Source organism: Tiliqua scincoides, chromosome 8 (assembly GCF_035046505.1).
Source record: "Tiliqua scincoides isolate rTilSci1 chromosome 8, rTilSci1.hap2, whole genome shotgun sequence".
In the NCBI taxonomy this organism is placed as follows: domain Eukaryota; kingdom Metazoa; phylum Chordata; class Lepidosauria; order Squamata; family Scincidae; genus Tiliqua; species Tiliqua scincoides.
Window position 1 is genome coordinate 16,708,181 of NC_089828.1, and position 23,524 is coordinate 16,731,704.

Consider the following 23,524-nt stretch of genomic DNA (forward strand, 5'->3'; position numbering starts at 1 on the left):
GTGTGCACGGAACATATGTGTCTGACAAGTGCTGAATGAACAGGTGGCAGAGTAATGCGACTGGGTTTTCCTTGTCTGCTTTTGGCAGGTTGGCGGCCATTGCAAAAACATTCCCACCTTGGAGTATGGGTTTCTTGTCCAGGTACGTGAATGGCACATCCCGTTGCAGAAATGCCTCTTTTCTCACAAAAATCAGTCACCAAGTGTGTGCTCAATACAGATTGGAACTGCTGCACATTGTGGAGGTGTATTAACACCATGTTTCTCAACATTTGTCCTCCGCCGTACCACTTCACATAGTCCATCTCTTTGAAGTGACACCAGAAGTAACCGGAGGTGACATCATTGCTAGTTTCTTCTGGGCTGGGGGGCCAGATGCAATGTGACAAACACTAGTAAGTGGCTACACATGCCCGATCTCGTCTGATCTTGGAAGCTAAGCAGGGTCAGGCTTGGTTAGTACTTGGATGGGAGACCGCCTGGGAATACTGGGTGCTGTAGGCTTATACCATAGTCTTTCAAGACTGAAGGTTGCCAACCAACCAGGGTGGCCGGGAGGGCTTTTTTTGAGCATAGAAAACCAAGCTTTGTTGTGTTGTGTTCCTGGTCTCACTGCCAGGTGGTCCCGTGAGTACCACCAACCATCTCAAGTGTCACTGGTTGAGAAACACTGTATTAAAAGTTTCTCCATGTGGTTTCTCCTTTAAAAAAAACACCACTTTTTCTCCAAGCATTTTTTTTTTTTTTTTTTGGCAGCAAATAGACATTCAGGATGGGGATTTCCAGCAGGAAAATGTTGCAAGGGAAAGTGGTAAACCACGTTTACCATGTTCCACAGTCTTGATCTACATCAGGATGCCCTGTGGCTGTCTTTTGTGAAAACTTTTAATTCATTGTTGCTTAAATTTTTTAATGCTTGCCCCTCCTCCAAGGATCTCAGGGAGGTGTGTAAGGTTCAAGAAAAAGAGACAATTCCTGTTTTAAACTTGCCTCTTAGTTGTACCTCTCCCTCTCTCTCACACACACTCACACACATGCACACAGGATGCATGCATGCATCCATGGATGTGCGCCACACCCTTCATGCCCTGCTAATACATACACATTCTTGGCTTGGCTCTACAGCATAAGACCAGCCTTGGGGAAGGTGCCATCTTGGCAAGGCTTTGCAGTCAACTGTGTTGGGAGATGAGAAGGGAAGAGGGAATATGTGTGACCTAGGTGTGGTTTTTTCCCCTCTCACTCAGATCATGAAGTACGCTGAACAGAGGATCCCGACACTGAATGAATATTGTGTGGTGTGCGATGAGCAGCATGTCTTCCAGAATGGATCCATGCTGAAGGTATTGTCCCAGTTTTTTAAGCGCTAATCTCTCCTCCATCTACTAGCATGAATGGGTAAAGTTAGTGGAAGGTACCTTTGGGAGAGGATTTCTGTTGCAGGTGATTTTGCAGTGCTCAAGAGCTTTTTCTGTGCCCTTTCACCAGATAGGTCAATTGAACTCAAGTCATGGAGGGGCTTGGAGGCCTTGAGATTCCCTTGGTTAGGATGAAAACTGTGACCAAACTGCACATTATGTTAAATGTCTAATTTGGACCTGCTTGTTTTGTTTTGAACTGGTGCCAGTTCAGAGCTGGGACTGTAGTATTGGGGGAGGGGAATGGTAGCTGGTTTGAAGCTGAACATTATAATTTGCTGCCACACCAGTGGTATTTTTGAATCCTTCTCTTGGGACCAGGGCCAATTTAAAATCTGTTGAAGTGGCATACCAAATGCCCCCTTACCTGGCAGCATCCCCCCCCCCAACAGCTGTTGTTTCTCTTCCACTTCCTGGATTCTTGGATTCAAAAAGAGAGCAAGGGGTGGAAGAGGAGGTGTGGAGGAGAGCAGAGTTGAGCTACAGCATCTCTTCATGGATGAATTGGCCCTGCTGGAGGTTCTTTTTCAGTCCCATCTCTCCTCCTCATTGTTCCCAAGGAAATATCAGTCCAAATCTCAGGGAGCTGGTTGGAAGAGAAGCCCTTTTCTGATGGAGTGGACTCCGTCCTAATGGTACTAATCTCAGATGAGCATTGGACAAGACTACCCCCCCACCTTGAGGTGCAAGGGCGGTGCTGCCTATAAGCAGAACAGAGTAGGCAAGGGAGAATGCAGAGTGACTTGGACCTCTCTCTGACTAGCTATGTGGCTTTTGTCTTGCAGCCAGCTGTATGCACTCGGGAGTTGTGTGTCTTCTCTTTCTATACGCTGGGCGTGATGTCCGGTGCTGCGGAGGAGGTGGCCACAGGAGCAGAGGTACCAGCTGTGGGGCACTGAACTTGAAGGGAGGGATGCATAGAGCAAGAACTGTAGAGGTGGAATGAGACCCAGGGGAGCAAACAAGAATAAAGGGCTTTTTCTGCAATGGAGTCATAGTTGCGAGCACTGCATCTGTTGCTCTTGGGCAACTCTTTATTCTTATGAATGAAGTGTAATGATCTTGTGATGAAGAATGTCAAACTTGGACTGTCTTATACTCATTCAGACCACTGGTCCATCTAGGTCAATATTGCCTACATCAGCTCTCTGGGGTTTCGGATAAGAACTTTCCCCAGGCCTACTTGGAGATGCCAGGGATCGAACCTGGGGCCTTCTGTTTTCTAAACATGTAGTCTGTCATTGAGCTATGGCCCTTCCTTGGGTCAGTTGCTCTCTCTCTCTCTTTCTCAGCCTGACCTACCTCACAGGGTTGTTCTGAGGATCAAAGGAGGGGAGCAGCATGCTTGGAGCTCCTTGGAGGAAAGCTGGCATAAAAGTGCCACAGAAAAATAAATGTATGTTTTGACTTTGAGCATAATGCACAGCATACAGTATACTGATGCATCAGGTGTGTGCATATTTAAAGGTAGCATTAATAAATATGTGTGTGTGAGTTCATCACAGAGATGGTCGAGCTGGATCATTAAAGGGGAGAAATTTGGTTGGAACAGTTGCCTAGAAATGTGACCTCAAAACCTGTTCATTCCCATTTGAGAAATGGTTCAAGTCTGTGAGTTCTCCTGGACCACAGGTTCCTCTGGGTTATTTTTATGTATGTTAGAAGGAACACTTAGTTCTTTCTGTCTGGCTGCCAGCGTAGAGGCAGGATGTTAGCTGAAGCGTGGGGATGAGGAAGTGCCTTTCCTACACCTCCTTCAGTTGCTTCTCTTTTCCAGGTTGTGGATCTGCTTGTAGCTATGTGCAGAGCAGCCTTGGAGTCCCCGCGCAAGAGCATCATCTTTGAACCTTACCCCTCTGTTGTGGATCCTAGTGATCCCAAGACCCTCGCCTTCAATCCCAAGGTGGGTGTGAGTCAGTCAGTGCCAGTTCCAGGTTGCTGGAGATCAGGGAAAAAATATTTATCTGGGCCACTTTGACACCTGTGAGAACTGGTTGCTCTTAAAGTTACCTCTGATGCTTGTCAGTATGGCAAGAATATTAACTCTGGAGCACCTGGGCTCAGATGTATCTGGCATTCAGGCAGTGACTATCTCAGTAATGAACTAGTGAAACAGGATGGGGCACATCTTCTCCCTTTCTTTTACTACACAGAAGAAGAACTATGAGCGACTGCAGAAGGCCCTGGACAGCGTTATGTCAATCCGTGAAATGACACAAGTAGGTACTCACATAGTCATTCCAAACCTTGCATTCCCCTGGTTTGCCCTTCTGAGTAACCATATGTGGCCTTATCTCTTGTTCTCTGATAAAATGTTGTAAATCAAAGCAATCAAATATACATAAAGCAAGCAATATATATATTTATATATATAAAATCTGTTCACCTACCTACCTCTTTTCTTTCTCTCTCTCTCTCTCTCTCTCTCTCTCTCTCTCACTCACTCACTCACTCACTCACTCACCTAGGTTTACCTGACTTTTAAAAAAGGAGATCTAGAAAGAAATATCTATTTATAAGTAATAATAAGCAGAAAACAAACCCTCAAAATTTCCCTCTCTATATTTACACATGTTTGCAAACTGTAGGAGCTCAGCTCTTTGCAGGGCAGTTAGCAGCTATCTTGCAAACTGCAGGAGCTGAACCCTTTGCAGGGTCATTAGTATCTGAGTTTTTAAGGACTTGAGGCAATTATCTGAACTTTCCATCACACTTTGGCGACCCACCAAAAATCAGGTTGTGACCCACAGTTATGTGGGTCCTGACCCACAGTGTGGGAACCACCGATCTAGAACCAAAAAGGGATGTGTATTTGGAGAAGGGGGGTTTGTACAAAACACTTGGTCCTTTTTGAAATGCATCCCCTCCCTATTTCAGTGATTGTTTAAGAGTCCTGTGGAACAAGGCAAAATCTTTATTCATTCAGAGTGAGGGCAGGAAGCATTGCTCTCACTCTGTTGTAGATTGGTGGTATCATCAGGAAGCCAGGCTGATTGACTATATTTTACCATGAGATCATCAAACTAGCTATGTGGTCCCTGATTGGCCCGATCATGGAGCTTACTGGAAGAGGAATGTCCCTTTTTAAACAAGGACACCAAAGTAGCTACTGAGACAAGCAGCAAATGGGTGAAGAAGGGTAAGATTTGGGGAATTTTTTAGAAAACATTTCAGGTCATCAAAACTTTCTTGTTCACAGTGAAAATCTGGTGCAGACCTAACATACCATGTATATTTAAAGGATAGCAGATGCACAAGATGAAATTTCAGCCAAACAGAGAGAGAAGTCAGATCTTCTATTCCATTGACCAAAGGAGGTCCTGATATTCTTCCCATTTGTTCCTTTTACTTAACTTTGATGATTGTTGTGAGTTCCTAGCTGGGCTGAAGCTGGTAATGCTTTGTACTTATTGTGCTGGTTGTGATTATATACAGTGCTGCCCATTCTTTACAGGGTTCTTACCTGGAGATCAAGAAGCAAATGGACAAGCTGGACCCCTTGGCCCATCCTCTCCTACAGTGGTAAGGAAGCAGAAGTTTTTTATTTTGCAGAGATTTCTGGGAGGGTTTTAATCAGTATGGGCCAGTGAGGGAAAAGGATAGCAATACATGTGCAAATCTGACTCAGTGGTAGAGGACAACCAGGTAATACAGCATGGTCCCCTAGAGACTTGAGTCTAGAATCTCACAAAAATATGTCCCACAAAATCAAGGTGCAAACCTTGGAACACGTTTGGTTGTAATGAATAAAAGTGGAATTTGGAGAAGGGATGATGTTGGAGATGGACCTAGAATATTTTGTTTGTCTTCAGTGGCTGCTGAGTCTTTACAGTAGGGCAGAAATATGGTAGAAAGCATATTCACTTAAATTTGGAATCTGCAGGTCATAATGCAAATGCCAGTTTTCAAATGTTGACCAGTAAATTTTAAGTTTCAAGTGTGTTTTCAAATCCACAGCGGAGTTAAGCTTTTAGCTTCTGTGAGTTTCTGTGCTTGTGTAAATAGTTCATGGCTGGGGCCAAGATCTGAGTTTCAATTCTGTATTTTGAGTTCTTCCTTTCTGAGGAAAGGAAGATGAGAAATACAGATATTTTTACCTGCTTCATGTAGTTTCCTAAGTATTCCTCAAATAATTTGGTAGGCAGGGCAGATCTGAAATCTTGACTTGCTCAAGGGAATCTGCGTTTTCCCAGCAAACAACTGCACTATTTTGGTATTGAGAAAATGGGATCTATCCTCTGCTTCCTACCCCCCCACCCCACCCCAGCTTGTCTTTGTTAGTGCTGAATGAAATATAATTGTGGAAATGGCCTCCCTGCCACCAGAAGCAGTGTAACAAATGCCACCCTCCTCTTCCTGGTGACACACCACCTGCCACTCCTCATTCCCTGGATCAGAAAAGGAAGTGGGATGAAGAGGAGAGTAATGGGATAGAGAGGCAGGGAAGGTTTTGTACTTGTCATTTTCTTCTTTTCTTGCTCCCATTCTGTTCCCCTCCTCCTTTTTAAATCCAATGAGTGTTATCCACCTCCCCACATCTTCCACCTGCCCCAGGCATGGGCTGGCCATAGATGGAGGTCTGTGATGTGCCTGTGACATCATTAGTGAGTATAGTCACAACGCCTACCACGCCATATTTCCGTATTTCATTTCTCTCCCCTTTCCTCCAAGGCACTCAGGGCAGCAGTGAGCATAATGGATGAGCGCAACTTTGAACCCAGGACTCCATGGTCCTAGTTCTCTACCCACTACACCATGCTAACTTTCCTGTGGTGCACTGATCACTGTAATCTCCACTTTGAACTTCTGAAAGCAAGCTAACCCCCCAGTTCTTAAACAGTTTCCTACAATGAGACTGTATCCCATTTCTGTCTGCCATGGAGGCCTTGCTGTAGTTTGTGCTGTGCTTGGATACTCTACCAATGGCACTGTCTGGTGCCTTCTAGATGGGACTTCAGTTTGACCAATGGCTGAATGAGGATGTTTTGTTCACTGTTCTAATAATCTCCTTGTCCTCCTTAGGATAATCTCCAGCAACAGGTCTCACATCGTCAAGCTACCTCTCAGCAGGGTAAGTGGTCAGTCCTCCCATACCTTGACTAATGCTTCAGCCTTAGCTTGGATACAGTTTCCAAGACCCAGGGAAGTTTGCTTTCATCTTCGGCACAAACGCAAATACTGAATGGTCCTGCAATGAGTAAAGTTACACTTCCTGGGTATGTTCCAGATGCCATTTAAGGCAGTGGAGCACTCTGGAACTCAGGACCTGGCAATCTTCTCTGTAGGTTGACCCTGGGTGGGATAGGCAGAAGAGTAGAGAGAGCCTCTTGAGTGGTGGCTGCAAAAGAAAGGGTTTGTTTGATTACATACCCTGGGGTTCATTTTTATCCCCTCGCATGGGTGAGCCCAAGAGTAGGTTGATAAGACCCCAGTACTTCTATCCTCACTGTCCTGTTTGTCAGAGCTGGCTCCAGAACTCCCAGGGTCTGAGGAGGCATGCAAATCATGCCCCCTCCTTCTCTGCCCCTTGTGCTGCTGCTGCTTTTCCTCCTGCTCCCTGGATTTGAAAAGGAAGAGGAGAAAGGAATGGAAGAGAGGAGAGTGATGGGCTGCAGTATCTCTGGCACTAGCCCACCACCCAGTTCCTCTTCCCTTTCCCTTTTTGATCCTGAGGCATGATGGAGATGAGTCAGTAAATGAAAATGTGAACTCAGGTGGTCTCCTGAAAGCAAACCTCCTTGTTGTTTGCGCACACCGGATGGAATGCATCCTCGTTTCACAATTCCATAGCTCAAAGGCATTAGCAATGTGCACTGCAATCCTGAGCTGCAGGAGCTGCATGCCCAAGAGGGTCACAAACGTGCTGTAAGGCCTCCTTGGGAGTCGGCAAGGCCAGCGCGCAGAGGTGCGCCAGCCTGCGGAGGCTGGAATAAGCCTCTGCACCGACAGAGGCTCTGAGACTTGCGTCGGCTGAGCTTGGCCAATGCAAGACTCTGGGGAGGAGGCAGGGAGGAGGCAGGAGGGAGGCGGAGGGAGGTGGGTGGCCCCGGGGGTGGGTGGGTGGGGAGCAGATGGTGGGGCTGGGACCCAGCAGTTATCCCAACCCCTGTTCCGGGGAGTTCTGAGCAGCTTCAAGCCGCTTCACTCTGCTCGAACTTGTGCCATGGCACAAGTCCAAGGAGACCCATAGGGGCCAGGGTGGCTTACCCAGTGTTAAGGGGAAAAATTTCCCCTTACCTCTGGCTGAGCCGCTTTGGGTACCTGTCTTGCACTGGATACAGTGCAAGCCTCGTGGCTTGCCTGTTTCAGAGCAGGATAGGATTGAGCTCCTAGTTATTTACCAAGAATGCCAGAACTACAGTCAACTCCTGCACAGGCCGCTGCTGCTCCCTGATACGCCTTCTCAACTTCGTCTTCCTGCAAATCACGGTCCGCTCTCCAAGGACAGTGTGGGGGAAAGTAAGATGGTTGGCTCTGAAAAAGTGGCCTGCATCAGCCAACTTCCTTGCATGATGGCCCCCCCTCTTCTTTCTCTTTCTCTGTATTTGCCCCTTCCCTTCCATGTGGATCTGTTTCCCTTGGTAGCAGCTGAAATTTATGCACACCTCACACCAGTTCCTCCTGCTGAGCAGCCCCCCTGCCAAGGAGGCCCGCTTCCGAACAGCCAAGAAGCTGTATGGCAGCACCTTCGCCTTCCAGTAAGTCTGGACGCTCTACTTCCTGCTTTCTGTGTCCCTAAGCTAAAGCATATACCTCATTAAAATGGTACCAGGACCACCCCAAGACCCTCCCAGCACCCGAGTCGGCATGCCAAATGCCACCTCCTCATGCCTGGAACTGACACCTTGGCCACTCCTTGGATTTGGAGCAGAAGAGGAGGAGAGGAGGGGGTGAGCTAAAGTGTTGGTTTTAGTTTGTTGCTCTAGCCCAGGAGTCTCCAAACTTTTTGGCCAGAGGGCCGCATCAAGTATCTGGCATGGTGTTGAGGGCCAGAAAAAACATTTAAATATAAAATTTAAATAAATAAATTAGAGATGGAACTTAGATGAGTGAATAAATGAATGAATGGGCTCATTCATTCAGAACACCCTCCAGACACAACCAGAACATAGCTCTGGTCATGTACTGTTGAGTGGGCCAGAGGCTTTCAGGGGACAAGAGGCTGGCTGCGGGCTGGATAGAGGCTTGTCCCGGGCTGCATCTGGCCCCTGGGCCGGAGTTTGGAGACCCCTGCTCTAGTCCACCACTCTCCTCTCCTCTGCACTTTGCCTTCCACTCCATTCCCCTCTTCTTTTTCAAGTTCAAGGAGTGGGAAGAGGAATGGCAAGGAAGGGAGCTGGCACACACCAGGCAAGAGTGGGTGGCCTTTGGTATGTGGCCTCAAGATTTGGGAGGTCTTGGCCCGTCCTGAGTCTGTGTATGCAAGGTTGCCTGTTTGTGGCAGATTCACATGACTGCTGAGCTGAACTGTTTCTCTTCCCCTGCAGTGGCTCTCACATTGAGAACTGGCACTCCATTCTGCGCAATGGGCTGGTCAATGCATCCTACACCAAATTACAGGTAAGGGACCCGTGCTTGCTATGCCTTCCACTGCCACAGTCAAATCAGTCCTGTGCCACAGGCATTGTGCTGGGCTCAGTCTCCAGACTCCTCCCTCTCATCTGTGGCTCAGGCAGGACTCGGGTATTCTGATCCACCCTGTAGCAATCATGAGCATAGCTTGGCAAGTGTTCTTCACTTCCAGAGTGCAGGGCTGCAGTCAGCTTCCAGCTGACTGGCTTCAGCCCAATGCAGCATTGCCTTGCTGTGGGCAAGTGTGGCAAGTGCCAGCGTGCCTTAAGGCTAGCATCTTTTATTTAAGGAGTGACCCAGCATTTGTCAAATACAACAACAACAACAACAACAACAACAACAACAACAACAGTATTTATATACCGCTTTTCAACAAAAAGTTCACAAAGCGGTTTACAGAGAAAATCAAATATCTAATGGCTCCCTGTCCCGAAAGGGCTCACAATCCGCCCTCACTCTCTGCAGCCCATAATTGCACGTGGCTCCCATCACAGCTGGAGTCAGGGAGATGAAGGAATCATCCCTCAATCCCCAACTTTTATTCCTTCTGCTCCAATAGCGATATATACTTCTATTTGAGGGACACCTAGTCTACCATGGTTATGGTTGTATGTTCACGGGTGACTGGTTGGGCCTGGAATCTCACAGGAAGGAAGTTGCTAGACAGGCTGGGGGAAAGCTGAACATTCAGTAGGGGAGAATCTGTGAGGTGGTAAAGCACATCCTCTGCATGAGGCAGGTCCCAGGTTCCATCCCTGGCAGACAGACAAGCCATGGGCTTTCCCAGTGCCCATGCCATGCTGTGCCTTCTTGCTTGGCCTGTGGTTTTCTTTTTTTCTGGCTCACATTGGTGTTTTTCTGCAAGCTGCATGGAGCAGCCTATGGCAAAGGCATCTATCTGAGCCCCATCTCCAGTATTTCCTTTGGATACTCAGGTAAGCGGCTCCCTCTCCTGTCCCTTCATCTGTCACTGCACCCTTTGTCCTGCAGACGTGCCTGCTTTGCATCCAAGAGCCGCTCCCCTTGTGTGTGTTTTCACATCCATGTGCCAGTCTCCTGGGGGAACAAGGGCTGCTGCCTGCATATCTGTGTGACTTCCAACCTTCTCGTAGACCATGTGGCATTGCAAAAGGTGGAGTCACAGCTGACTCATCACTGCTGGAGCTGGGATTTTTAAACCTTGATGGTTACTTGCCTTAAGTTTCCCTTCTGAGCATCCAAGCTCTGTCTGTTGGGACCAACCCGGTTTATATTCTTCATGGCATTAATGAAATTCCACCAGGCCTGGTGTGTTCCATTTATCCCCAGGGATAGTTTCGTTCCATTGCATGGGAGAGGTGAGATTGATCTACATTGGGCCATAGGAATGAATGGTTTCTGTTATCCATCATCTTGGGGGGATAAGTGTGATGTTGTATGCATGCATGAGAACGAAAACTTTGAAACTTTGTGCCCTCATTTCTGACACCTTGGGTGTGTGTGTGCCCAGCTGTGTGTGTGTGTGCCCATCACCTAATGGACAACGAGAGCAACTGTTGCATAGATGCAATAGCTTGGAGCACATGCTCTGCATGCATGCAGAAAATGCTGGGTTTAATCCATAGCCTCTCCATAGTAGCCTGAATCCTTGGAAAGCTGCTACCAGCCTGAGTAGGTACTGCTGAGCTAGGTACTGCTGCCAGTCAGGTTCCTGGATTAGATGGTCTGCCTTGGTGTACAATAGCTTCCTGTTTACTGACAACTTGAATATCCTAGTTTGGTAAGCTGGTGAATACGTGCTCCTCTTGGAGAAATCTCTTTAGATTAGAGCAGTGGTTCTCAAACTTTTTAGCACAGGGACCCACTTTTTAGAATGGCAATCTGTCGGAACCCACCAGGAGTGATGTCATTAACTTGGAAGTGATGATGTGACTGGAAGAGACATCACCAAGCAGGAAAATTTTTAACATCAAAATAAAATCAAATTATTTTTGTAAGTAAGTAAATTTGATTTTGTAAATTGTAAATTTACAATTACATGTAAATTAAATTTACATTAAATTGTAAATTTTAAGTAAGTAAATTAAAAGTTTACAATAAGCATAAGTTTAAACATTTATTTAAAATAAAGAAGAACCCTCCTAACCTTCCCAAGCACTTGCTGATCTGTTTAAAAAAATTTCCCCAAACATCCCAAAGGCTGAAATCCTATCCACACTTACCCAGCTGTAAGCCCCATTGACTGTCACTGTTAAAAGCATAAGTAGCCTGTTAAAAGTTCCAATTTGTAACCTTTCCCCAACTGCAATCGCTTACCATGGTGGCATCAAGTCCAATATATAAAAAAATAAAACATACATTGGAATGAATGGGGACCCACCTGAAACTGGCTTGCAACCCACCTAGCGGGTCCCAACACACAGTTTGAGAAACACTGGTTTGGAGTTTATCTGAACTTTTGCTAAAGGTCCTTGTTTCTGGTTGTTTGCATATGTGGAGTAATTCATTTCAGTGGCTGCAGATTTAACATTTTCCTGCTTAAAACAGGGGTCAAGTTTTCAAATGCTGTATGAGTAAAACTTTGGCTGGGAAATTAGGAACTTTGCTTACTGTTTTATTTGTACCCACAGCTTGATAATATCTTGTGCAGTATAACACATGCTAACCAGTGTGGTGTAGTGGTTAGAGCACTGGGCTAGGAGTGGGCAAGATCCAAGTTCAAATACTACTGGAACTCACTGGGAGATCTTGGACAAGCTGCGGTTTCTCAGCCCTACCTACCTTACAGGTTGTTGCAAAAGTAAAATGATGAAAATGTTTTCACCACTGAGGTTAGGGTACTAAAGCAACATAGTGTTTCTGTCTTAAAAAAAAAAAATAACACACACCCTCCCCCAACTGGGTTAGGATCATGGCATGGGGGTGGAAAGGTGTTTAACTCCTCCATGCCATGATCCAAGCAAAAACTGCAGTCACCCCCACCCGGAAGCTGCTATTTGCTATGAAGGGGCACTGCTGTTATTGGAAGTCCAACACACTTGAACATGTCCCCCCCCCCCCCCCCACAGGCCAAAGCACAGCAGCTAATTGTTGCCACCCTCATCCACTATAACAGCGAGACTGAGTGCTGTGCTCCTGGCACCTGAAAGTCTGAGGACCCGTGTTTCAATTTAAATAGCCATGTCAGCAGGGCATGCACTGCATCCTATGGTTGGGGAACCAGTCATAGAGGCCTCCTCGTTAAAGGAGCATCTGTTTCCTTACCTTGGGGCTGCACTGGACTGTGGTGCATCGGTGCTAGAAAGTTGGTTAAGATTGGGCTGTAAGTCTTTGATTGCCATGAGGCAAGCTGAGGTGATGGCTGCAGTTGTCAAATTGATGGGGCAGGGATCATCCACTGCTTATCTCTGTCCACCTGCCTCATCTGCTTCCCTACCTGCTTTCTGAGTTTGAATAGAAGGGGGCCTGTGGAGGAAAGAAGAGTATGGGACTAGATTGTCTCTCTTCTCTCCTTCAGACTTCGTTCTCTATTTCCCTCTTCCTGTTTGAATTCGGGTGGGGGTGGGGAGATATCATTTGGTATGCTGCCTTGGGTGCCTGAAGAACTTGTCAATCCAAAATTGTGGTCTTGATGAACCCAAAGACTATGCTGAGAACTGCAGCAATGGGAGAGCACTGGGTGGTTTCTTGGTCAGGCTTTAAATATATGTCTACGCAGCTACCTTCTGGAAGCTCATTGGTCATGTCTTCCCACTCCTACTTGGCATTACTTTCCAGGCTATGGTTCCAGCCAGGTGCAACATGCTGCTGTCTCTCTTCTTACTCTCTTTGTTGCACTGTCAATGCAGGGATGGGGAAAGGGCAGCACAGGATGCCCTCAAAAGATGAACTGGTGCAGAGGTATAACCGAATGAACACCATCCCCCAGGTAACCATGTGTTTTGCTTTGTCTTACAATCCTACAGCTGCCTGCCTTGACCTGAGCCTGCAGCCCCTGAATTTTGCAAGCCTTCCCAAGCCATTTCTGTTTCCATAGTCAATTGACTGCACTATTATTGGTATTATCTCATGAGAATCAAAACATGAGCCAGCCTGCTCCGTACAGCCCACTCATCACATTGTTTATCGCACACAGGAACTTGCCCTGAGGATCAAATTCAGGTAGAGCAAGCCCTGCCAGTTTGAAGCCTAAAGGGCTGTGCACTCTATTGAAAGGCTGGGTGCCTGTGACATCACAAAGTATCCTCCTCCTTTCTCCCTAGAGGTGTTCTTCAGCTAAAAACATACAAAAGAGTTTTTTTTTAAAGCAAGTGATAGATGGTGATCATGTAAACCAGCCATTTTCAACCACTGTGTCGTGGCACACTGGTGTGCTGTAAGTGGTCCACAGGTGTGCTACAGGAATTTGGGGGAAGGTCATTTAGTAGAAGGGCCAATGGGGAATGTGAGCCCCCTCCCCCTGGCAGCATGGTGTGTCTTGTCAATTTTAGTGCCTTGTCAGTGTGCCACGAGATGAAAAAGGTTGAAAACTGCTGATGTAAACGCATGGCAGTACAAACAACATGTTCAACAAACAAATAAACAAACAAAAAGCAGCGAGTACAAATCCTGCAAGGAAATTGGCATTTGCTGCAGAGATGTGTGTCGTTTTTATGATGCCTTTGTTATATTTGGTTTATTGATAAATGTACAGGTTTGAATATTAGATGGAGTGAGGCAGCATGCTCTTGCAAGCCGCATGAGCTATGTGTGTCATCTTAAGCTGGAGAGGGAAACTGGACTTGCCCCCTGAGAACAAAAATCTGGGCTGGCCACTTTTGGGAAGTGACTACAAGGTCAGTGATAGGGCACCTGCGCTGTATGCAGAGGCATGAAGCATGGGCGGATGTTTTCTCTAACACAGAGAAGTCACACTGCCTCCAAGTACCAGTTCACACAAGCCACCAGCTTGCTCAGAACATTCTCTGAGTGTTCGAACAGCCCCATGATTATGTCCCCCATAAGATCAGCTAATGACTCGGCACTGCTTTGCAGTAGAATTAGTGAATAGAGATAAATGAAACAACGGACTTCCTCTGATGGTAAACAAAACTCCATTCGTATTCAATACAAGCCAATTAAGTCATGAAACTTGGCCTCCAATTAGGAGAATGGAGGAGCTGTGTGTGTGGGGTGGGCTACAGGCTACTTGCTCTGACTCAAAAAAAGAGGATGTGACTCTAGTTTTTTTGGCTTGCATGCAGACTCGATCCATCCAGTCCAGGTTCTTACAGAGTCGAAATTTAAATTGCATCGCACTTTGTGAAGGTGAGTGACGAAGGTTTGTAGGATAGGGCCTCTTTCCCTCTCTGAGCTGCCTCCTCTCCAGATCTGTTCAGATCTGAGTCCCGATTTCATCTCCCATTCTCAGGGCCAGCCCAAGACCTCTCAGTGGTGTTCCCCCCCCCACTGCCACTCTCACTCCTTCCCACCCCTCGCTTGATTGTTGAATTTGAACAGAGAGAGTGAAACAGAATAGAGGAGGAAGTGTGAAGAGGAGGGCAGTGGTGGGCTTTCTGACACTATTTCCTCTCAGTTGTCCTTCACACATCCTTCATGCTTCCTCTTCTGCTTCATTCTCCTCTTATTTTTCAAATCCAGGAAGTGAAGCAGTGAAGGCAGGTGGTTGGATCAAGGCAGGTGCCCCCTGCCAATCTGCTGCCTGAGTCCACAGCTTCATTTGGCCTCATGAATGGGCCAGCCCTTTCCGTGCTCCCAGTTCTATTGTAATCTGGTAGCTACCACCATATCTTGTGGTACGAAATTCCATAGGTCTAATCATACGTTGCATGAAGAGACACTTCGTTTGTACGGTTCTGAACCCACCAGCGATCAGGCCCAAACTGATCATGTGCTTGGCAATGCTGTGCTCTTTTCTTTAATGCTACACAGCCATTGCAGGGTAGAGTGGGAATCCATATCAGGTCTATGGTGGGAAGGGTGGATTTTACTCTTTGCCCACTCTGTGGTTCTGATCTGGATTGGACCATATTGCTACACTTTGCATAGAGAGGAGAGTGCCCACTGGTGACAGTGGGAACATTCTCCCTGGGCCACACAGCAGCCAGAGGTGGATTGGAACCATGGCGGGGCAAAGAGTTAAAACTCTCTCCTCCTGTGCCATAGTCCAGATAGTTTAGATCAGATTCCCCATGGCTGTTACTTTCCTTTATAAGTACACAATGACCTTGTGTGGCTCCCTCTTTAATAAGCCAAGCATTCAGTTACATAGCACATGAGAAAAGTGTGGTTTGGTTCTCGGTTTCGTTGGATAACTCTGCATTCTAGAACTTCTGAGAGCAAAAGAACAGATTCCGTTCACTCTCTGCAGACTACCCTTCATTGTATAAGGCAAACATCTTTCAGTCCATCGACCCCACCTCCCCTCTCCCACTTTGTTGAGATACTTATGTGGATTGCATCATCAACTGAGCCGGTAGTGGAAGCTGCCCCATCTCAAGACCACAGCAGTTGCAGCTCAGCCCAAGTGTCATAGCTCAGTGGTAGGTTCAATGTCTTGCCCGTGTAAGGTCCCAAGTTCAGTCACCCACAGCTCGACTTAAAAGGACTTCCAGAAGCAGGAGAGGGAAGGATCTCTGCCCAAGAGCCGGACTAGCCAATGCCAATCACAGTAGACAACAGTGGGTGAGAGAACCAGTTGTCTGATATAAGGTAGCTGCATGTATGTCTGAACTGGGGGGGGGGGTGTCATAGCTTCTGAAGCAGTTCTTCAAGACTGAAAATGAATGGTATCTGGGCACACTCTGTACTGTACAGAAGAAACTCTAGCACCATGAGATTCTTGGGGAGCCCAGAGATTGTGACCTTGCAAATAGCTGAAACGCTTAACTGTACTGCTCTTTTGTGCTTTACTTGAAAAGTCTGTAGAATCATTTATTTGTAGAATCAAGGAGGAGAACCCGTAGTGTAGACAACCCATCTTGTCCAACCCCCTGCTGGATGTAGGAAACCCTAATGCATCCAGCTCAGCTTCACGACTTCCAGGAAGGATGAACTTGCCCACTCCCTTGGTAATTGAGTCTGTTATTGAACTGGGCTTCCCATTAAGCAGTTTCTTCCCCTGTTCAGCCAAAACTACCCCCCCCCCCGTCAAGTCTTTGCTTGGGACAAGTCTTCTATGGGACAGTTCTTTAGGTGTTTGTACATTCATGCACATCAAAACCAGGTGGCAATTAACACAAGAAGTAACTTTTGAGGCTACCCCTGTACAGTGGGTCATCCCGGCATTCCTGTTGGCTGATAATGGTGAAATCCCCAACTATATCTCTGAATTATACTGTCTGCACCTCTTCAGCAAGATACATTTTTTAGAGGATTTTCATCTTCATCTGATCGGGGGGGGGGGATACCTGAGGCTGCATCCTGGGCTCTTGGCTCCAAGATATCTGGCCTTCATATTCCAAGTACTGATGTCCTTCTTCATTTGCAGTGATCACGTCAAAGGACCTTCAGAAGCATGGCAATATCTGGGTGTGCCCAGTGTCCGACCACGTCTGCACTCGCTTTTTCTTTGTGTGAGTAACTGCCGGAATTGAAGGAGGCTCTGCTCTTAGTTGTGGGGTGTTGTGTGTGGTCCAAACAGGCAAGTCAAAACTGGAGCAAGCAGAACAAGTGCTGTGGAGCCAGAAGAAGGGGCATAGTCAGGGCCTGAAGGCAGAGTTCTGGAAAAGCTGGTATAGTATTGTAGCTAAGAGACTGAGCTGTGAATCAGAGCTTCCCTAGTTTGAATCTCCCCTCTGCAATTACCTCACGAGTTGGCTTTAGGCAAGCCGCTCTGGCTCAGCCTGACTTGTCCCCATCTGCAAAATGGGAATAATAGTACTTACTTACGCATGCCTGATCTTGTCTAATCTCGGAAGCTAAGCAGGGTCAGGCCTGGTTAGTACTTAGATGGGAGACCGCCTGGGAATACCGGGTGCTGTAGACTTATACCATAGTCTTTCGAGACTGAAGGTTGCCAACCACTTTACAGGATTGTTGTAAGGACTACATCAAGATTATAAATGTGATGCACATTGCACACTCGGAAAGCACTATACAAATGCTTTTTTAAGGCAAGAAGAGTGGGCTGTACTCATGGAGATGCATTTCTCAGACTGATGTACCAGCTGAAAGGCAAAGCCTTTTATGCACCTAGACGTGCTGGAGCTGCCCTGTAGGACAGAGGTGGTGCTCTCTGCAAGAGCATTGCAATGCTCCATCAGCTGGGTTAACAGGGGGAACAGAACATTTTCTGGCTTGTTGATCTAGAACAGGGGTGCCCAAAGTTTTTGGCAGGAGGGCCACATCATCTCTCTGACACTGTGTTGGGGGCCAGGGAAAAAAGAATTAATTTACATTTAAAATTTGAATAAATTTACATAGATTTACATAAATGAATATATTAAAGATGAACTTGTATGATTGAATGAAGGTCTTGCAATAGGTCAAAGCCTATAAAAGTCCTTGCATAAAGCAAGACTGGCCTTTCCTTTGCTGCTACTGCATCACAGACATGAAACAATAAGCAGTGGAGGGAGCCCTCATCCCACAGCTCACGTGAGAGGTCAAGTAGTCGCCCTCATGCTGGGAGCAGTTGCGTCGGGCCAGTGTGGGCTCCAACAAACCTCTGGAGGGCCAGAGGCTCATTGGAGACTGGGGTCTCCCTGAGGGCCACACTGAAAGGCCTCAAGAGCCGCAAGTGGCCCCAGGGCCGGGGTTTGGGCACCCCTGGTCTAGAACAGGGGTGCCCAAACCCCGGCCCTGGGGCCACTTGCAGCCCTCGAGGACTCCCAATGTGGCCCTTAGGGAGCCCCCAGTCTCCAATGAACTCTGGCCCTCCAGAGACTTGCTGGAGTCTGTGCTGGCCTGATGCAACTGCTCTCTTCATGACAGCCAACTGTTCGACCCCTCGCATGAGCTGTGGAACAAGAGCTCTCTCCACTGCTTGCTGTTTCACATCTGTGATGCAGCAGTGGCAGCAAAGAAAAGGCTGGCCTTGCTTTGTGCAAGGCCTTCTATAGGCCTTGAGCTAATGCATGATCTCCATTCATTCATATAAGTTCCATCTCTAATATATTCATTTATGTAAATTCATTCAAATTTGAAATGTAAATTAATTCTTTTTTTCCCCTGCCTCCCCCCCCCCGACACAGTGTCAGAGAGATGATGTGGCCCTCCTGCCAAAAAGTTTGGACACCGCTGGTCTAGAAGTATGATTCTTGCTGAGGAAACAAAAAAATTCTTGTTCAAATCCCCAATAAGCCCTGCTAAGGGCAATAAGGTGGCAGTTCCTTTAGCATTTAGGCCAAAGGTTGTTGCTCAGTAGTAGAACATGTGCTACCGAAGGTACCAGGTTCAAGCTCTGTTATTTCCAGATAGGCTGGGAAAGACACCCTGCTCTGAAACCTTACCAGCCTGCTGTGAGTTGGTGCAGACAATACTATGTTAGCTGGACCAAGGGACTCAGAAGATGGCAGCTCCATTATGATGCAGGAAGTAAGATGCTGGGTGACCTGCTTAGGGACTCTCCTGGTGCCCTACAGCAATCACAGTTCTAGGGTAGGAAGGGAAAGCTGTTCTCTTTGCAGAACGATGCAATGCCAATGCCAGTCCCAGTAGGATAGGCCTGGACAGCACCCACCAGTGTATGCCCAAGCAAGGCCAATCTGTTGAAGGTCACCTACTACCAGTGACTTAACTGTACTCAGAAAGCTTTCCTTTTTTCTTCAGGTATGAAGATGGCCAAGTTGGAGATGCCAACATCAATACTCAGGACCCCAAAATCCAAAAGGAGATCATGCGTGTGATTGGCACTCAGGTCTACACAAACTGAGGGGGTGGAGCCCTCCCTTCAGCACGTGCCAGTGCTACCCCGCCTGGGTGGAAGGGAGCCAGGTGTTGGAGGCTACGAAAGGAGCAATGATCACCCTGGTGGGATGAGGACAGAGATCCACAGCGGGGGCAAAGCGGGGGCAGCCAGCGTCACTTCTGGGCAGCAGAGGCCCTGGGAGCGCCTCTGAAGGAGTGGCAGCCACTCCACCCAGCCTGTATGTAGAGTATCAAGAGAGAGACTATCGGGGGGGGGACGGGGGGGACTCGGAACAGTTCCCTTGAACTCTTGGGATGGCTGACTTTGTGCTCCCGCGTTTACAGTGATGACATTTTTAACAGTGAAAAAACAAGCAAAAAACAAAAAAAAGAAAGAAAAAGCAAATGGTTTTAGCTTATTAAAATTCTCTTTAAAAAAAAAAAGCAATCTATTCTGCTGCTATCAGGAACATGCAAATGCTCTGTTTGTGTGCCCAGCTACTATGGTGTCTCCATTCTTTGGGCAGTAAGTGAGGGCAGTGCTTCTCTCTGTGCTACCACTCACCCTTCCCTTTCTCCGGAAAAAGTCACTATGCTAAAGCTCCATTAGGGCCAGGCTGTCCATAAAGCTCAAAAAAGAAGAATGGAAGACACATGGAGGAGAAGAGAGAGATGGACCAGAACAGGGGTGGGCAAACTTCAGCTTTAGGGCTCCTGGACCTTTAACAATTGTAAAGAAGAAGAAATTTCAGCAGGTGCAGCTTGTCATCTCCCAGGTCTTGCTCACCAGTCTCCCCTCTTTCAGGCTTCCCCTTCTGTTCTATTCCTGTCTTCGTTTGGGCCTCTTCAGCCTAGAAAAGAGGCGCCTGAGGGGGGACATGATTGAGACATACAAAATTATGCAGGGGATGGACAGTGTGGATAGGGAGATGCTCTTTACACTCTCACATAACACCAGAACCAGGGGACATCCACTAAAATTGAGTGCTGGGAGAGTTAGAACAGACAAGAGAAAATATTTCTTTACTCAACGTGTGGTTGGTCTGGGGAACTCCTTGCCACAGGATGTGGTGACGGCATCTGGCCTGGACGCCTTTAGAAGGGGATTGGACAAGTTTCTGGAGGAAAAATCCATTACGGGTTACAAGCCATGATGTGTAAGTGCAACCTCCTGATTTTAGAAATGGGCTATGTCAGAATGCCAGATGCAAGGGAGGGCACCAGGTTGCAGGTCTCGCTCCCTGGGGCATTTGGTGGGCCGCTGTGAGATACAGGAAGCTGGACTAGGTGGGCCTATGGCCTGATCCAGTGGGGCTGTTCTTATGAATGCTGAGAGTAGGAGGAGGAGTGGCAGAGGTAGTGCCTGCTGTGGTGCCACACAAGGAAGAACTGGGCATTTGATATGCTTTCTCAGATACTTAGTGGACTCCCATTCTTTCTTTTTGGGATGTGAGTTACTCTTTAACCCTGAGAAGCTCGCGACCAGTGCAATTTAACAGCACAAAGGTAGGAAATGGGATTTTGGTGTGTTTTTTTTATCCTTGTTACAAGGCATTTAAAGGTGGACCCACCCCCCCCCCCATCAGTGGTGAATCAAATCAGTGGATGCCAAATAGTGAATGATGAGGCATAACTTTATCATTCTTTTCCATGTGTGTGTGTTACTGCCGTGCACTGATGCCACATATTTGGGAAATGTGAGTCTTTGCCATCACTTGGCAGCATCTAAAGCCATTCTGCATATATCACAATCTTCCATCTGCTTTGCCCTTGTACCTTAGGGCTCAGAAAGAGTAAGCTCTCTGGTCTTCCCTGTTATAGCAGTGGCATAACAACAAGGCTGGCAAACAAACAAGCCAATCACCAGATGCCCTTCAGATAACCAAGACAGTGCAAGTTCTTTCAAGAGTCAGGTTGTTGTAAACTAGTCATACCACCAGAGAAAGACATGGATACATTCCTTCCCCTTCCTAGGCTTAGAAGTGGTATTCAGAACTGCAAATCCAAAAAGCACTCAGTTTGCATAAGGTGCAAACCTCATCACTTCTTACTCATTTACTATGAGATATAACCATAGCACTATTGCTGGGATATGAAGGAGACATCTGAACTGGAGTCATCTTTAAAAGCAACTTTCCTGGCACCTCTCCTGGCTGGAGGCCTGATTTAACACAGCTGGCAGCAAATGTGGTCCCTGTCTTTAAACCATTTTTGCCCAATGTTGCATATATGCAACAAGCATCAAATGTGTACACCTGTGGGCTAGGCAGAAATTGGTTAAGTTTGCTAGCCTCCCTCCAGGAGTAAAGGGAGTTGTATGGTTTCTTGTGCATTTGTCATTCTTTGGGTGCTTTGAAAAGATGATATTTCATAAAAAGGGATCCTCTTACCTCATGCATGCATCAAAACAGGCCACAGATCCACAGTGTCTTAAAATAAGTGCCTGCTGACATTTGGCCTGTAGGACTGACTAGTTCTAGCATAAGGCTGCCCCCTGCTGAAGATCAGGTGACACTGCAGAAAACCAGCCTGGAGAGTTCCTCTTTCAATGAAGCCCAGCCATCTGTCCGCTTGGACTATCTTAACGTGCTGGTCACAGGGATGCTGCAACAGCTCAGAAGGGGAAGGAACCCACATACAGCTCCTTTGCAAACATTTATTTAACTCATTGGAAGTTGAAAAGCTATATTTTGGCTAGTACTCAGGTTGAGCTCATCATCCTCATCAATAGATTGTCAGATTGTGCAAAGAAAATTAGCCTGTCCAGGACAGATTTGCTAGCAGAGCATTTGAAAGCACATGCAATGGCCAATGGCATTAGGAGGTGAGTGGTGTGAGGAGTGTGAGATTAGTGCACACAGGGAGAGACCCCAGTAGTAAGCTCCACCTCTACTTTTAGTCTGATCTTGGAAGCTAAGCAGGGCCAGGCCTGGTTAGTACTTGGATGGGAGACTGCCTGGGAATACTGGGTGCTGTAGGCTTCTACCACAGTCTTTCCAGACTGAAGGTTGCCAACCATGGGAGTTAGGGGAGGTTCATTTATTAGTAGGGCCACCAGCAGCACGGTGCACCTTGCCAATTGTCCAAAGATGGTGTGCCTTGACGATTTTAGTGCCTTGTCAGTGTACTGTGAGTTGGAAAAGGTTGACAATCGATGCACCGGAGAGCCACCGGCAGGCAGCTTAGACACTGCTGAGCTAGAGAGCCCAATGGTCTGATCGTATCAGGCAGCATCCTATGTTCAAGCAACACAGGTGTGAACCATTAACTTACAGTCCAATCCTATGCAACTCCCAATGCAGCCATGCAGATGAGGCATGTGCTATAGCCCATGGGGCTGTTTCGGGCCCTAGAAGCTTCCCCAGGGTGAGGAAACATTTGTTCCCTTACCCGGAAGGTAAGCCCATGCTGGTGGAAGTCCACATGGACCAGGGTCAGCAAATGGAGGCCAGGAAGGGAGAGTAGGATATTGGTGAGGCCGCTGTTGCCAATACTGCCCCCTTCCTGGCCTTGATCCTCCCTCTTCCCTGATCCCATCTCCACCCTGTTCCTCCCCTCCCTGCCTCATTCTGCCCCCTCCCCGCCTCCTTCCTGCCTCCTGACTTACTGATGCTGACAGGTGACCTCCAGCCTCTAGCATGTGGGCCCAACTGCTTGTCACTTATGGTGGCAGCCAGGCCACTCTAAATGGCATGTCACATTTTGCGATAGCCATAAAAGGCCTTGTGCCACCGGAATGCTCATCCTGGAACGGTAACACCCTAATAGGTTTGGGCCATTACACTATTTTTGGTTCTGTTCAATGCTTCAAAATGAGATTGTGCAATGGGGCAGGAGAGTGGCACAGTGGTTGTTGTAGGACACATCTGTGTTGTAGAAGAGCTAGGGTGACTACTCTACAATGTGTACTAGTACTAGCAGTACTAGTTTTTCACAGTATGACAGGTCGTACTTGCCCCCGCTGCCTCAAAGACAGCATGACGCTGCTCTGCCTGTCCTGACCACATTGGAAGTGGGCTTGAATGGATTGGCTGCGTGGTGCTCTGGCCTTTCAAAAGAAGGGTGGACTGCACCGCAGAGCAGATGAGAGAGCAGCAGGTGTCCGCAACTGAAGAAGCCACTCTGTTGCTGCAGGGGCAGCTACTCACTTGTGCACACAGCAGCCATCTCTAGCATCAGTGGTACTTGGAAAGATGGTACATGGAAAAGTGGCACTTCCAAACAAATGGTTGGAAACCCCTAGCTTAACTGCATCAGAGAGCTGTGAGGAACTGTGAACTGCACTGCTAAAACTAAGCCTATTTTCCAAATGATGGTTCAAGGTACAGAACCCTGCTCTTGATCCTCTTCATGGTGTGAATGAGTGAGAGACTAGACCAGGGGTGTCCAACATAAGGCCTGTAGGCCAGATGCAGTCCCTGGAAGCTATCCAGTCCCCATGATAACTGGGCTCTCCCAGCATCACTCTTTCAACAGAGGTTCTTTCTGGCTATCATCTGCTTAATGACATCACTTCCTGCTTAACAATGTCACTTCCAGCCCTCAGCAGGCACCATGAATGCTATTTGGTCCACTATATGAAAGGAGTTTGATGCCCCTGGACTAGACAGTAGTGCCACTGCTGGGCCCTAGTGCAGGTGCAAGGAGCCTTAGGTGGGATCTTACAAGCTGCTACCACAACACACAACTCAGAAGACAGGACTCTC

At 47.4% G+C, this 23,524-nt stretch overlaps 1 protein-coding gene across 8 annotated transcripts in view; it reads left to right on the forward strand.

The window, feature by feature from the left end:
* PARP6 (poly(ADP-ribose) polymerase family member 6) overlaps nucleotides 1–19,203 on the forward strand; it is a 42,225-nt gene extending 23,022 nt beyond the window's left edge. For 3 of the 8 annotated variants that reach the window (XM_066635477.1, XM_066635480.1, XM_066635478.1), the window contains exons 10-23: nucleotides 89–142; nucleotides 1,248–1,343; nucleotides 2,204–2,296; nucleotides 3,196–3,321; nucleotides 3,572–3,637; nucleotides 4,873–4,940; nucleotides 6,441–6,489; nucleotides 8,004–8,116; nucleotides 8,906–8,978; nucleotides 9,856–9,925; nucleotides 12,818–12,897; nucleotides 14,213–14,276; nucleotides 16,459–16,543; nucleotides 18,741–19,203. In XM_066635477.1, the coding sequence (XP_066491574.1) occupies nucleotides 89–142; nucleotides 1,248–1,343; nucleotides 2,204–2,296; nucleotides 3,196–3,321; nucleotides 3,572–3,637; nucleotides 4,873–4,940; nucleotides 6,441–6,489; nucleotides 8,004–8,116; nucleotides 8,906–8,978; nucleotides 9,856–9,925; nucleotides 12,818–12,897; nucleotides 14,213–14,276; nucleotides 16,459–16,543; nucleotides 18,741–18,843 (1,140 nt within the window). In that variant the 3' untranslated portion in view covers nucleotides 18,844–19,203. Of the gene's footprint in view, nucleotides 1–88; nucleotides 143–1,247; nucleotides 1,344–2,203; nucleotides 2,297–3,195; nucleotides 3,322–3,571; nucleotides 3,638–4,872; nucleotides 4,941–6,440; nucleotides 6,490–8,003; nucleotides 8,117–8,905; nucleotides 8,979–9,855; nucleotides 9,926–12,817; nucleotides 12,898–14,212; nucleotides 14,277–16,458; nucleotides 16,544–18,740 lie in introns of those variants that run through there. The other 5 variants (XM_066635479.1, XM_066635481.1, XR_010794799.1 and 2 more) reach the window with 3 other exon arrangements.
* The last annotated feature ends 4,321 nt before the right edge of the window (nucleotides 19,204–23,524 follow it).